The sequence below is a fragment of the Ochotona curzoniae genome, unplaced genomic scaffold (assembly GCF_017591425.1).
Source record: "Ochotona curzoniae isolate NIBS_2020 unplaced genomic scaffold, NIBS_Ocur_1.0 contig_2404, whole genome shotgun sequence".
Classification (NCBI taxonomy): domain Eukaryota; kingdom Metazoa; phylum Chordata; class Mammalia; order Lagomorpha; family Ochotonidae; genus Ochotona; species Ochotona curzoniae.
In genome coordinates, this window is record NW_024465451.1 from 9410369 (window position 1) to 9426055 (window position 15687).

The following is a 15687-nucleotide window of genomic DNA, read 5'->3' on the forward strand; positions in this document are numbered from 1 at the left end:
CAGCTTTCTGCAGCCCAACTACACTGTGCTCCCAGGAAGCAGGTCCCTGGCTCCTTAGAGTGGCGAAGCTCGGCAGGCTCCTGTAGAAACCAAGGCAGTGCCAGCCTGTGGTTACTACAGCTCAAGAAGCCAAGGCCAAACACCAAACATCCCGCATGCTCTGCCCGCACTCAGTGACTTTGCCACTCTCACTCCCCTCCTCCAGCCCCCTGCCCTGTCCACTCGGCCCCTCCACACCCCTCGTCTGGGACCCTCATGGGTCCACCTTCAGAGGCTCCATCCTCACCGCCTGGGATGAAGGGGACTCAGCCAACAGCTCCTGTGGGCCAGTAGGTGAGTGACTTGTCATCTGCAGATGAGGAAACTGAGGCAGAGTGGGTTGAAACACAGGGCCCCTGGACCTATTTGTAGCACCAGATCCTCCTGTCAGGAGGGAAGGGTTCCGGTCCAGGCAAGGGCTTCTATCCAGGATCACACTCTGCCTTACTGGCATTCCCCGAGGGATCAGCTGAGGAAGCTGCCTGGGACCAGCGTGGCCAATGCCTCTGCTCCCAGAAGGTCCTGTGGGTTCAGCCTCTGAGCAGCCCAACCCCCAGCCCCTGAGCCTCACCATCCTCCGTCTCCACATAGAGGCGGAGTCCCAGGTCCTTGTGACGGTTCAGCAGCCAGCGGTCACTGGCCGCTGTGACGTCCAGCACCAGCCAGCCCTCCTTCCCAGCCTGGAGCGTCTGAAGATCCAAAAAGAACAAGTCAGACTCCCTGTGGACACGAAAGAACAATTAACCATGGGCCACCAGCTGCCACTGTGCATCTAGTGCCTGCCTGGGGACGTCACGGAGCACCTGCCCTGCCTGAGTTGGAGCTGGGCCCATCTGTGCCTTGGCTCCCAACAGCAACCACGGTGCTGGTTCAGCACCTGGACTCTTGAGGACACAGGCTTGGTCACCCATCTCAGGCCCCACAGCTAGGCTGGAAGGACAGGGACTCGAAGTTGGCTGAGGCCTGGAGCCCCACACCTGCCTGACCCTTCTGTTCATTCTCCCAGGAAGCTCCCCCTCCTCCTCTGGGAAATACCACTCCTGTGCCCAACCCAACTGGACAGGTCACAGCTCAGCTCCTGCGCCATGACGTTGAGTCTGAGAACACGGGGCTGGCTCTGGGGAGGTACCTGTTGGCGTGCTCCTGGACCACCTGGAAGGTGCTGACGAGGAGGGTCCTGTTGGCCAGCAGGGTGCTGGGCTCCTTGTAGATGCGGAGCTCAGCAGCCGTCACTGCCTCTCCTGCTGGGATCTGAGTCAGGTCAAAGAACAGCTCCTTCCAGCCGGGCTCCTGGGGGCCCAGGACGTGGTCGCGCTCCACTGAAAGACACACAGAGTGGGGGTCACCCTCGGCTGGATGGTCTGGGCTTCTGGGGCTGGGGTGGGGTGGAATTCTTCCTCTGCAAGTGGCTTGCTCAGGGGTGTAGATGGGGTTCCACGAAGCAGTGTAAAGAGGAGGTGTTCAACAGACCCAAACCCCAAGCAGCACTCCTGTCCTCCCTTGATCCCCTGCGGGCCCTGGGCCACATATGGAACAGGGACAGACCCTCCTCTGGAGTGCCCAGGCTGAAGGGGAGGTGGATGATGGCCCTGAGGTCACAGCCCTTGGGGGACCCTGAGGAGCAGGGATATGGCTGCCCACATCTCAGGGGGACAGGGATCCAAGCAAACAGCTGAGCCAGCTGCTCAAAATGATGGGACTTGGCCTCAGCATCCAGAGAGGACACTGCAGAGGGAAGGCGGAGAGTGGAAGAGCCTAGGGCTGGGGGGTGGGGGGTGGGGAGGGCTAAGGCCCCAAGTGCATTCTGGGAACAAGGGGAAGAAAGGTATGGGAAAGGTAGGTGAAACAGGGAGGAGATAACAGGCTTCTGGAAAGTTCCTTCAAGGGCAGGAATGTCCAGAGTCCCTGTAGCCTGTAGGTCTTAGCAGGTTCCGGGGAGCCCAGAACACCTAAGCTGGCCTTGAAGGACAATGGGTAGAACCCCAGATGTTGGGGAGGGGCAAGAGTTGCTCCAGGCAGAGGGGCTCTGTGCTCCAGTTTGGGGGTGCCAGAGGTGGCCACAGATTAAGGTATTGGGTACAGCAGGGGCCAGGGTCAGTAGGAGATGGGGCTGGACTGCACCATTGGAAGAGGGGCTGTACCCCCGCCGGGGAAGGGGAATGGGGTTCTGGGGCAACAGGAAGCACTTGCCGGACTGGAGAGGAGCTGGGGGCGGATGGGAAGACTCTATGCAGATAGGGGTCCAGGACAGGCTGCAGGTAGGGTGGCGTGGGGGCCCAGGGTGGAGACTGGTCCAGCAGTCCAGGCAGAGCCTGTGGTGGTGGGGTCCTTCCCACGCTTCCCCAGCTGCCCAGCCAGGGGATTCAAGAGGCCTCATTTTTGCCTCCATACCTCTCAAACTCTGAAATCTGTGTTTCCGGAAAGCAGAGGTGGGAGCCACCCTGGGCCTTCCCTCAAACCCCACGCTGAGATTTTAATGACCAGTTTGTATGTCTTTTTAAACCTGCCCTCCCTGGCTGTTAGACTCAGGGACCACAAGGCACGGTTTTAAAAAGCACTAGGCTGTGCAGCCCTGGGCGGATGTGGGGACCACTTCCTGTCCTTGTGGTAGGGACCCGGGCCAGGGACGCACAGGCACACACAGCTGTGCGGGGCAGGGCAGGGAAGGGGACAGGCATGTCTGGGCTACAGCGGATGGCTGGCCCCAAGGTGACCAGGTACATTGTCCCACAGCACCTCAGGATGTTTTACTTCAAGGTCAGAACAAGACTGAATTTTCTTTTCTTATTTACTCAAGCTTTCCTCCGTCCAATTTAGAAACCAATTAATCAAGTTCTTTATGTATGACACTGTTCTGGGCACTAAGAACTCAGGAGTGAAAAAGACAGACGAAATCTCTGCTCAGGTGGAAGATACAGGCTAACAGTGAAACTGTGGGATTACATGGAAAGATACGGAGCATTGCGGGAGCTTTCCATATGTTGCTCACTATGGCTTTTGAAAAGGGCACAGAAAGAATCGGACACACCCACACTCACACACCTGTGCAGGAAGCTGTCACTACCCCACCAGATCACAGGTGAATCTACCTGGTGCTACAACCATCCCCAGACACACTCCTTGGGCACAGGGAGCAGATGGCACTCCACAGAGGTATTGATGAGAACCTCGAGGATCAAAATCTCAAAAGACTAAAATTCCCCAAATCAGAATCCTGAAAATTTCAGAATCCTAAATGTGGAAACCCTGAAATTCCAAATCGCAAAAATCACCGTTCCCAGATAGGACGTCTTTGTTCAAAGAAAGTCAACTTTGGGGAAGGGATATAATGTGGGAATGATGAAGAACATGTCAGCTTCACTCTGCACCACTTATGTGGGCGTTCCTTCCAGTTGATGGAGTCTTCAATGAATCAGAGGCCAATTTGCCTGAAGAAGCAGTGAGATCACTGACAGGTGAGAAGATAATTATGTGCGTGGTACATGTTGCTGTTGGATCAAATTCGTTGTCTGCACATGAGTGCAGGATGGCTTTCTGATCGTGGCACAGAAGATAGTTGACCAAGGAATACACATATTGGTAGATACCGAATTGCAGCAGAATTTCCAAAGAGCATTGCCACTTAGACAAAGAATATGAATGCATGCTCCAAGGAGAGCCACACCCTACAAAAAATACGAGAACAGCAGCAAAGTATCTTGATGCAAGACTCTTAAGATTCAGTTAATGAGTCCGATGCAATCGTGCCAGGATCCCATATGGCTGCCGGTTTGTGACCCGGCTGCTCCACTTCCCATCCAGCTCCCTGCCTGTGGCCTGGGAAAGCAGCTGAGGATGGCCCAAAGCCTTGGAACCCTGCACCCTGCATGGGAGACCTGGAAGAAGCTCCTGGCTTCTGGTTTCTGGCTTCAAATTGCTCAGCTCCAGCTGTTGGGGCCACTACAGGAGTGAAGCAGTGGAGAGAAGATCTTTGTCCTTCTCTCTGTAAATTTGCCTTTCCAATAAAAATAAATAAATCTTTAAACATTTTTTCAGGTAATAATCAAGGAGCCCAGTCAGTTCCTATGGATTCCTGCTGGACCATGGTCCCTAATTTAGTCCTGCAATACCCATTTTCATGTAGCAAATTTTCTTTCAAACTAAGTTAGTTTTTCCAATTTTCTATACTATGTATTTTATCTTTCCATCGTTTTCAATACTAGAGGTATAAATTGAGTAAAGATCCTTAGAATGTTTTATCTTTTGAATTGTTTGCAAATGTGACTGTGTAGAGGTACATTATCACAACCTTGACTTTGTGCATAAGCCATGGGTGTGTACAGAAAAACACTAAAACTTTCTTAATAAATTAAGGGTGTCCTTTGGCATGCAGGTATATGGCAGGGATCTGTTGACCTGCGGAGCTATCAAAAGACTTGAGGTCAGACAGGATCTCACAGGACCAGTCACAAGCAGGAATCACACAATTACCAAGCACGCTGACTCGCACTTCCTGTCTGACCTATTTCTCCATGAGCACAGCAACACGAGACATCTGTGTGACTGCTAATGCTTGCAACAGACATACGCTACTATTGTGTAAAGAGGCCTGTTTTACTGTGTACTGTAGTATGGCTTTGTATGTTTCTATATGTTTCTTGGAGGACTTATTTATTTTTATTGGAAAGGCAGATCAGATTTATAAAGAGAAGGAGAGACAGAAAGATCTTCCATCCATCCATTCACTCCCCAAGAAGCTATCGATTGCCAGAACTGAGCTATCTGGAGCCAGCAGCCAGAGCGGCTTCTGGGTCTCTATGGCTGCAGGGTTCCAGGGTCTTGGGCAATCCTCTACTGCTTCCCCAGGCCACAAGCAGGGAGCTGGATGGAAAGTAAAGCCTCTGGGATTAGAACCAGCAGCAAATGGTGTTTGAAGGGAAATGATTAACCAATGGAGCCATTGTGTTAGCCTGCTTTGTATGTTTCTTAAAATCAAACAAACAAAGAAAAAACTAGAAAAACAAACTTTGGGACCCAACATCATGGTACAGCATGTAAAGTCACCTGTAAAGCCAGTTTCCCATGTAGGTGCTGGTTTGTGTACTAACTGCTCCAGTTCCCATCAGTCTTTCTGTTAATGTGCCTGGGAATTGCAGTGGAGGAAGGTCCAAGTGTTGGGGTTCCTGTCACCCACATGGCAGACTTGGATGAGGCTCCTGGCTCCAGCCTGCCTTAGCCATTGCAGCTCTCTAGGGAACGAGCCAGCAGATGAAAGATTTGCCTCTTCCTCTCTCTTTCTTTGTAAAACTGAGTTTACAATAAATATCTTTTTAAATATCCTCTTTGTAAAATGTAAATAAATGTCTTCTTAAAAACTTTAATTTTTACTATAATTACCTTTTTGGGACTGTTGATCTTTTGAGATTTTAGTCTTTTGACTTTCAGAATTTCAGTGTTCCCCAAGATGGGATTCAAGACTATGTCTTTGAGATTATGGTCCTAACCCATTCCATCAGCACCTCTGCATGTTTATTTTCCACAAGATTATAAAAAGTAGCCCAAATGCTCAAACTCTGAACCAACTTCTGCGGAAGTAGCAAATGGATTTATTTCCCGAACTGCCTTAATGTGGCTCCGTGGAAAATAAACATCATGAATCACCAATGCGTGTGGACAAGAAGCCCCGACCTCCTCCTCCAGCCTCTGATGAAACAACCACCAGATCCCACACTTCCGGGAAAGACCCACTGTGGGCAGGTGGTGGCCTCCCTGGATGCAGCGCTGTCCACATCTGGATCCCCGCACCTGCTGCTTCCAGGCCAGGCCTGGCCCACAACAACCCAACACCAACAAAGCTTTCAGCTATTTTTGTATCCTACACAACATTTAGACTTGCCCGCTGATCTAAATCTGGCTTGTTTCTGACCAAAAGGCAAGATTTGAAAAACTCAGAGTGGCTGTTGGGGGCCTACACTCATCTCTGAGTTCTGGACTAGCCCCAGAGGGTGGAGGGGTGCCCTCCAGGGAACTGGGCCTGCTGGGCTGCTCCTGCTGATGACCAAGGCTGGGGGTGGGGGGGTTGCTCTGCACCATGGCCACAGACCCTGTGTCCTGAAGGGTTTTAGCCACCCAGAAACGCTGGAGCTGCAGGGAGAGGGCTGGGGCTGCCGCCAGGGCTCTTCCCCACTGGTCCCATTCCTGACTTTGCTCAGGGCTGTTTCCATAAACAGCTCTGCACTCACAATTACCCGCCCAAGCCTCCACTGGCTGTAGACCCCAGATTAAAAGGAAGCGCCTGAACGGGCCACCACATCAAGCCTGCCAGAGACAAAAATAGGTCCCAGGAGTTGCGGGCAAAAGGGAAGCAATATCTACCTCCAGCTGTGGGAATTTTCCCAAAAGGTGTGGTCATGGTCACCCTCACACCCTCTCATCTGTGGGTAAGAGGCTCTGATGAGGAGATGGGTCAGTGCCCCTTCCTACCCTGGACCTCCCACCCCTGGAGGAGTACCCATTGGGAGTGAGAGGAGCTCATGGGCTTATCTCCCGGTCTCTCTGGTCAGAGCTCAAAAAGCTTTGGTGCAGCTCTGATGGAGAAACTGAGGCTCAGAGGGGCAAGGTTTCTCCAGGGGTTGTGGGTCAGATCAGGGCTCCCAACGTGATATCCCTGACTTGATGCCAGTACCATCTCAGTGGTCCAGGGATTCAGCAGGTGGAGATGCTGCAGCTATTGGCAGGTACCCCCTGTCAACAGCTGCTCTGGGCATGCTGCTGATGCCCCCTCCTCCGGGCAGGCCCCTGAGAAATTCTGGATAGGGCACAGGGAGAAGCCACACCCACCATTCACCTGCAGTTTCCACAAAGATGAAGACCAGCCCCAGGCTCCTTCAGCCCCTCCCTCTCTTGGGGCTCCCCTGCCACCTTCTGCTCTCCTCTCTCCTTCGCCTTGGGCACCTACCCCTGGCACTTGCTACACAGGGGTAGGTTGCCACAAAGAGTCACATGTGGTCCTGCTTTCAGGAGGAGGAGAAAGAGGGTTAAATGATTAGACTCCTGATAGGCACAAGGAAGGCACAGTGAGCTAGTCGACAGTGTCCCGCAGAGCAGTTGAGGGGTCCTGACAGGTTAAGGCCCAGAGGCGGGAAATGACGGGCACTTCCAGTCTCCAGGCTGTGGACTGTGTGCCAAGGACCACAGAGATGCCATTGCTCTTCATGCCTGCCAACTGGATTCATTCTCTCCTGCTGCGTAACAAATTACCCCAAGCAGCTTAAAGCAACAAACAAGGGGCAGATATTGTGACACAGCCAAATGAGCCTCTGCTTGCAGTACTGGTATTTCACATTTGAGTGTCACTTCAAGTCTCTGCTACTTCATTTCTTTTTTCTTTTAAAGATTTATTATATATATATATATATATATATTTTTTTTTTTTTTTGCAAAGTCAGATACACAGAGAGAAGAGAGAGAGGAAGATCCATCCACCAGTTTACTCCTAAAGTGACCAAAACAGCCGGAGCTGAGCTGATCCAAAGCCAGGAGCCAGGAGCCTCTTTCAGGTCTCCCACACAGGCGCAGTGTCCCAAGGCTTTGAGCCATCCTCAACAGCCTTTCCAGGCCACAGGCAAGAAGCCAGACGGGAAGCAGGGCTGCCAGGTAATGAACTGGCACCCATATGGGATCCTGGCACATGCTAAGTGAGGACTTTAGCCACTAGGCCACCATGCCGGACCCTGCTTCATCTCTAATCCAGCCCCCTCTAATCCACCTGAGAAAACAACAGAAGATGGCTCATGTGCTTGAGCCACTACCATCCATATGGGAGATCTGGATGGAATTCCAGGTTCCTGGCTGCAGTCTCATCCAGGCACACTGTTGCATTTATCTGAGAACCAGCAGATGGAAGACCTACCTTTCTTTCTTTCTTTCTTTCTTTCTTTCTTTCTTTCTTTCTTTCTTTCTTTCTTTCTTTCTTTCTTTCTTTCTTTCTTTCTTTCTTTCTTTCTCTCTCTCTCTCTCTCTCTCTCTCTCTCTCTCTCTCTCTCTCTCTTTCTTTCTTTCCTTCTTTCTTTCTGTCACTCTGCCTTTCAGGCAAGAAAATAATCCTACCCCTCCCCTCAAAAAACCATCACCACATATTGATGTCACCATTATGCTGCTGTGGCAAGTTAAGCCCCTGCCTGCTATGCTGGAACCCTATATGGACGCCAGTTTGAGACCCCACTCCTGATCCAGGTTCTTGCTAATGTACTAAAGATGACCTGAGTGTTTGATCCTTTACCATCCAGTTAGGAGACCCAGATGAAACTCTTGGCTCCTGGCTTCAGCTCGGCCCAGCCCTAGCCACTGCAGCCATTTGGGAAGTGAATCAGAGCTGGAAGTTCTCTCTCCCTCTCCCCACTATAACTCTACCTTTCAAATAACTGAATAAATAAATAAATCTTTTTAAAAATTATATCTAAGAATATGTGTATTTCATGTTGTCTCTTAAGATCAGGAATTCAGGCTCTTAGTTGGGAAGGGCTAGGTCACGATCTCTGGTGAGATCCCAGGGAAACTATGCATGTCTGAAGACGGGATAGGATTCACAGTCCACTTGAAAGCTCCCACATGTTGCTATTGTTGGCAGAGTTTGGCTCCTCACCTCAGGGGCCTCCTCAGAGGACTATCCACCTCCTCACTTCCCCTAGAAAGAGTAACCTAAGAGAGATGGAGGCCACCTCCTTTCATGTCTAACCCTGTCTTGTCATATTATACTGTCTTGTCATATTATACTGTCACACAGACCAGAACTGGTTTGATGCTGGAGGTGGGGGGTACTGGGATTCCTGGGGGCCCTGAGGCTGATCTGACTTACTAAAGATCTAATAGTACGAAAGATCAGGGGGCTTGGCCCAGCACGGTGGCCTAGTGGCTAAAGTTCTCGTCTTGAACACTCCAGGATCCCATATGTGCGCAGGTTTTAATCCCAGCAGCCCTGCCTCCCATCCAGCTCTCTGCCTGTGGCCTGGGAAAGCAATCAAGGATGGCCCAAAGTCTTGGGACCCTGCACCCACATGAGAGACCAGAAGAGACTCTGGGCTCCTGGCTTCAGATCAGCTCAGCGCCAGCTGTTGTGGTCACTTGGGGAGTGAATCATCAGATGGAAGATCTTCCTCTCTATATCTGCCTTTCCAATAAAAATAAATAAATCTAAAACAAAAAAAAAAGATCAGGGGACTTGCCTAATGGACACAAAGCCACTCCTAGAAGCACCCAAGATGGGATTCAAGGCTGGACAAGCCTGTACTCCAAAGTCTGAATTCTTTTCTGCTTGTCAATGGCCATGTCAGATGGGGAACATGTCAAGGGGCCACCACGTGGCTCATTTGAGATGGAAGACAAAACTTGGAATGGCAGTTTGGAGGGTGGAAGAGAAAGGCTTGAATTCTGTTCTAGCTAGAAGAGACACACACAGGATCCTAAATAGGAAAAGCCACGACAAGGTTTGCCAAAGGCAGGAGCCAGAAACTACCCAGGGAGTGGTGAAAGGGAACCAGGTTCTTGGGCCATCATCTATTGCCTGAAAGTGTATGCATCTGCAGGAAGCTATACTAGAGGTAGAGGCAGGACTGGACCCCAGGTATTCCAGTAGGGGATTTCAGCACCCCAGGCAGCAGCTCAACTCACTGCGTCTTAACAACTACAGCCAGCATACAGGCTTTAAAAGGGAGGATGTTAAGATGCAGAGACTTAAAGCCTCTAACTCACTATCTGATAGTTCTCAAGGGATAGAGCCAGAATAGAAATCTGACATGCCCCATACCAGAGTGGTCAAGTACAGCCGCCCATTCCAGAACCAGCCCTCCTTGTGGCTGCTGCAGTTTGGTTTCCATATCCACTCCAGTTGATCTGGATACCCAGGCCCTGGGACCAGAAACCATACTTTGCCAGAAAACTTCCTCCTCTGTGAGCTAGGCCCAAAAGCAGGCAAGAAGACACTGAAGAGATGGGAAGGGTCAGTCAGTCATCGGGGATCCATAAGCCATACCATCCTGGTGCTCACACAGGTCTTCGGAGAGAAGGGACCCAGCTTCACCTCTGCTAAATGGTCATCCAAGCAGCAAAGAGCTAAGCTTGTGCCAGGCCAAGCCAGGAGTCAGCAGCTCCATCCAGGTCTCCCACATGGGAGGCAGGAACCCAAGTATTTAAGCCAGTTACCTGCTGCCTCTCAGGTGCACATTAGCAAGAATGCTAGATTGAATGTGAGTAACCAATGATCCAATTTAGGCATAGCCTGGGCATGCCAAGTTTCATTTTAGCCACTGTACCAAACTCCCATTCTCAATCTGAATTTTCCACAAGGGATAGACATATGCTCTATAAATCCTCAAAGATGGATTCTCACAGTGAGCCTCCGTATCCACCACATATTCATATTCAGTACAGTTCAAGTTGCCAGCACTGAATGCAACCAGCAATGGGGCAGCCTCAGCCTGTGCGAAGAGGCAACTGCTGGGAAGGGGAGGACCAGAGGAGGTGGTCATCTGCCATGTGGCCTTGGGAAAATCACCTACTTTCTCTGAGCTCACTCTCTTTTGTAAAAACAGTGAGTGTGAAATGCAAGTGGACGGACAAGGCAGTTCTGGGCATGCAGTCATCAGCAGGTGTGACCGCCTATGCCCCTGACAGCCCTGGAAGAAGAGTTCCTGCATTTGACAGGGGGGTAAACTAAGGCTGGGAGAGGGGTGCTGGAAAGCCCAGGTCATGGCCTGAGAAGGTGGCAGAGGAGGATGCGGCCCTGAGCCTGGGCCGCCCTGGCACAGTCCAGCACATGCCACTCCCACCATGGGCTCAGGGTCCCCGTCAGCAGCCTGACTGTGTATTCTGTATTTGTGTCTCCCACCAGAAGCTCAGCTCCCCGCAGGCAGGGCCTGTATCCAATCACGGATATAACTAAGGCAAACAGAACTGTGCCTGGCACGCAGCACCATCTGCTGACAGAATGAATGGGAAAAATGGAAACGTCCCCTAGGGAGAACTGGGAGAAGTAACCTGGGGCCAGAGACGCCAAGCATTATCCTTCAAGGTCACAGCCAGGTCCTTAATTCACAAGCATCCCTGCATCTCCCAACTGGGACAGCCTCCATGTCCCTGTCCTTGGCCGCCAGAGCCCAGGAGAATAAGTGAGTGTGAATCAGGAAAGGACAGGATGAGGCAGGCAGGCCACTGTGGTCCTGAGTTCCATCTGCCCGTGCTGTTTGTGCCTTGGTTTCTCAGCTGGGAACCTGTGCACCTGCCTGACTGTCATAGGGTGGACAGAGATGCAGGAATAAAGGGCAGAAACAGTCTCCCTCCCCTCGCTCAGCAGGCGCTGGGCAGGCCTGTGAGGCTGGGCCCCGGGTCGGGGGTAGGGGACTGTGTTGAGAAGGCATCTCCTGCTGAGCCGCTAGCTTGGCCAACGCTAGCACTGCAGACAGCACGGGAAAGAAACACCAGAGGGGGCGGGGCATGTAGGAATTCCCGGTGGAACCCAGTCTTGCCTCCTCTGGCTATAGGGAGACTTAGATGAGTACCGGGACCTTTTGCTATGTCTTGACCCAGAGAAGTCAGGTTCTCCACCTGGAGTGCACAGCCACCCAGGCAGAGCCAGGCGCTGTCAATCCCACCTCCCGCTCCTCACAGACACCCCACCCACAGCGGCGGGAGAGCTGTGAGATGCCCCAGGCTCAGCGAGCAGGGGCCAGGCAGACACAGGAGCCAGATGGGGCCCGATAGCAGAGGTGGAGCTGGAGGCAGCAGGCGTGGGAGCCTGGGTGTGGGCGTGGATGCCACAGCAAGGACGCTGCTATTAGACCTCAAGGGGCTGCTGGGGCCTGGGCCTCCGAGAGCGTGGGAGGCCCGTGTGTGCATGTGAGCCTCCATGCAGCCGCAGTCCTACCCAGCACAGACCCACCCTGCCTCCGCAGGTGCCTTGTGCTGCTGGCGGCAGGAGCGCGGCCCAGTGGGAAGGTCCTGCTGCCCGCCTGCAGCCCGGCCTCCCTGGACACAGCTCTGCTGGGAGCCTGCAGGGTCCCAGATCCTGATGACGCACACACGGATGGCAGGGGAAGAAGCTGGGAATGGGGATCGGACACGGAGGTCACCCTGCATGGAATGAGACCGGCAAATGAGGCTTGGACTGAATGAGGAATACAAAATCCATGAATGGTCTAAGGCCAGATTTTTACCCTAAAAAGCAGTAGGAACACCTTGGGTTGGGTTTTAGACTGATTCTGGGTTCCATGTGTGGCCAAGAATGCACACATCCCTTCCCATCCACAGATAGGCTGGGCAGAGCTGGGAGGGATGCAGCCAGAAGCCAGTAGGCCTAGGCTCGCCCTCCAAGGGGATGGAGTGAGAGGCTGGCTTCCTGCTCCTCCTCTCTATCAGCCGGCCAGGTAACGGCCTCAGGTCAGATCTTGGGGGACCCAAGGCTCAGGGAGCCTGAGCACACAGCAGGGGAGGGCCGTGCCCAGGTCACAGCAGCAGCTCCCCCCAGGGAGCGCCCAGGCCAGGAGACCCCAGGGAAGCAGGACGTGGCCTGGGCCTGACTCACACTCTGCTGGGCAGCTCCATCCACAGCTCTTCCTGCGCCCCCTCCGAGATGCACTCCCAGATCCACCCACCGCCTCCCCATCTCTACCCAGGAAGGTGGCATCCATAGCCCTCTGACCACCTCCTAGGCCTGACACTGGGTCTCCTCAGCCCATCATAGCTCAGACCTGGGGCAGCAGCGGCCCTAAGTGCAGGAAACAAACAGCTGGAGACTTGCACTGCAGCTTCATTCATGGAGTTCCTCTGCTCAAACCCCTCAGAGAGCTGCCTCCACCCACGCTGCAAGCCTGGCATCACCTGAGGAAGGACCAGGTGTGCAGCTGGATGACCTGGGCTGTCCCAGCTCAGCCACATGGAGCCTGTGCCATTCCGGGGCGGGGTGGGGGGCTGCCACCTCCCCAAGCCTCAGCTGGGTGGTGTGAGGACTGAGCTGCTAACAGGGTCCCGGGAAGATTCCACACAGTGCAGCGGGGTGGGGAGGCTGGTAGCCAAGACAAGAGTTCCTTCCCTGCTCTCTGTCCCACCCCTACACCACCCAGGCTGACTATGGTCCATGGGACCCCAGGCCCCCTGCTGTTTGCCCTGTGCAGCCACAGAAGGGATGAGGAGGGTGGGGAGTGCAGGAAGTGCTTGGGACTCCAGATTAAAGAAGAAAGGACAGATCGAGCATTTGGGGAGCAAAGGCTCTGAGGAGTGGCGGGAAATGTCTGCAGAGAGCAAAGACTGGGCTGCGCCTGGGAGGAGGGTCCAGGCTGCCCTAGTGGTCATGCCCAGCCTGGACCCCCCCCCCCACAGGCCAGGACCAGGGTGCTGGGGCCCAGGAGAACAAGACCTCAGCTGCTGACCCACACGGAGCACTCACGGCTTCTTTCCCTGAGCCCTGAGCTTGCACCCCATCCCCAGGCTCAGGGTTCTGTAGGGGGAGAGCCTGGGGCAGCTCAGGGCGCGGGCCAACTGGTCACCTCCAGGATGTGACCACAGCTTCACCCTGACCTTTGTCCCTCTGCTCCTCTTGCCTTATCGCAGCGCCAGCATCCCAGCCTGTTTACTCAGCCGTCATCCCAGGACCAGCCTGTCTTCCTGGTGCAGCCCAGGTGGGTCTCACGGCTGAATCCTTCCTCCTGGTGTCTGGGTGGATGCAGTCCAGGGAGTCCCCAGTCCCCTCTGCACCTCAAGGAGCCCTTCCACGACCCTCCTCCCGCCCCCAGACCCTCAGTCCCCTGCCTAGGAGTCTGTGTCACCTGCGGATCCCCGCTAGGGGCCCTGGCCTTCACTCCAGGAAGGGTCCCGGGGCGGTAGCGGGCACCTGCACACTCAGCCGCGTCTGCTCTGTCACCGCGGGGCCCGCACTCACCCATGTTGACGAAACTCATGACCAGGTCCGCGCGGCCCAGGCGTCGCTCAGGGGGCCCGGCGTCTTCGTCGTCGTCGCGGGCCATGGCACGATACAGGTCCAGCATGAAGAGCGGCGCCGACGCGGGCAGCCGGGAGGCGGCGGGTGGTGCGCGGGGCCGGGGCCGCCCGGGCAGCCCGAGCACCGCCAGGATCTCGCGCTGCATGTCGCGGCGCTCGCGCGCTCCCAGACGCCGCTGGGGACAGCCGGGCGGGGGGCGCGGGCCGGGGCCGCCGCCCAGGGTGCACAGTGCCAGGCCCAGGAGCCAGAGCGGCCCGGGGAGCGCGGCCATGGCGGGCCGGGCTGGGCGCTCAGCGGGCGTGCATCGGCTCCGCGGCTGGACCCGGGATGCCCCGACGGCGAGCGGCGGACCAGGCTCTACGGCAGGCGGGACTCGGGGGGCGCGGTGCCCCCGCGGCACCTGTCTCGGCTTGGGACTGTGTGGATGCGGCCGCTGCCGCCTCGGGGCGAGAGCTACTTCCGCGACGGAGGACCACCAACTAATCCGTCCTGGTCTGCTGTAGCTACCAGTACCCTAGAGCCAGATCTGCTCAGTGGGCCGGGACCGCTCGACAGCTCCTAGACGATCCAGAGCCGCGGACGGAGCCGCTTCAGCTGGACCCAGCCGTGGGCACCACCCTGGCCGCGCCCCTGCCCGGTCGGGCCAATGGGGCCGCGGAGGTGGGGTCAAAGCTCCGAACCCACGCCCTGCAAGTTGCGAGTGGCGCCTGGTGTTCTGAGTGGTGGCGACTCCAAAGTGCGACACAGGCAGAGCCAGGTGTCCTCAGTCCAGACGCCAGCGTCGTCAGGGCCGTCCTGGGACTCTCCATCCCCCGCTGTCCCGCACATAGCCCTGTCCACGCCATCCGGCGCCGCGTGGGAACTCGGACCGGGAGACCTCAGGGCTGCGGCTCCACCCGGGAAGGCGGGTGCCTGCGCTCCAGCCGGACGATCTGGCCCGGCCGGCGTCCTGCTCTACGCACAGGCACTCGCCTCTGGTCGCAGAGGCCTCGGTCTCCCCAGATCCGCCGGCGGTGCGGTCCCCAAAGGTGGGACGCTTACATTCCTACGCCGAACCACACCGGCGCGTGTGCGAGACACGCCAACCCCGCCGCCTGCCTCCCTGGTGAGCTGTTGCGGGCTCCTCCTACACCTGCACCTTCTCAGGGACTCCTCCCCGCGCGCCCACCTGGTTCCCCTTGCTCTGGAGAAGCGCCTCGGAGAGGCCCGGCCCTGCAGTCTCACGCTGAGCGCCTTTCGGCCCCGGGGCTGGACGCGCCTTCCTCTTCCCGTAAGGCCAAGGAGCCGCGGGGTTACGCCAGAGCACCTGGAGTCCCTTTTGCGCCTCTTTAGGATACCACGGGCTCTCGTGGCTCACAGGAGAAGGATCCTCACAGAGACGCCTCAACTGCCTCCGCGCCGCCAGTACACCTGCTCTGCCTTGGGAGCTTTCTCCCCGCGTTGATCCTCTTGCTGCGGAAGCCGGCCCCAGGCTGCGCTGCAGAGGCTGGAAGGACCTGGTCTGGGAGGCGGGAGAGGTTAGCCCCGGGAAGCACTGCCGGCAGGGAGGGGAAGGGATGGGATTGAGGGGCATCGCTACATCAGGGGACAGCGAGCTTCTCCCCCAGCCTGAGTAAGAAATTTTCACACAGTTCACAAGCAACATAAGACTATTGAACTTTCTTCTGAGGTTAATGTAG

General features: G+C 55.3%; 1 protein-coding gene across 2 annotated transcripts in view; it reads right to left on the bottom strand.

Annotated features, from left to right (window-relative positions):
• Positions 1-14279, bottom strand: part of LOC121152279 (bone morphogenetic protein 8B) — a 23410-nt gene extending 9131 nt beyond the window's left edge. For both annotated transcript variants that reach the window (XM_040974276.1, XM_040974275.1), the window contains exons 1-3: positions 13949-14279; positions 1169-1358; positions 611-759 (exon numbers count right to left, since the gene is read on the bottom strand). In XM_040974276.1, the coding sequence (XP_040830210.1) occupies positions 611-759; positions 1169-1358; positions 13949-14279 (670 nt within the window). The remainder of the gene's footprint in view (positions 1-610; positions 760-1168; positions 1359-13948) is intronic.
• Between the last annotated feature and the right edge of the window lie 1408 nt (positions 14280-15687).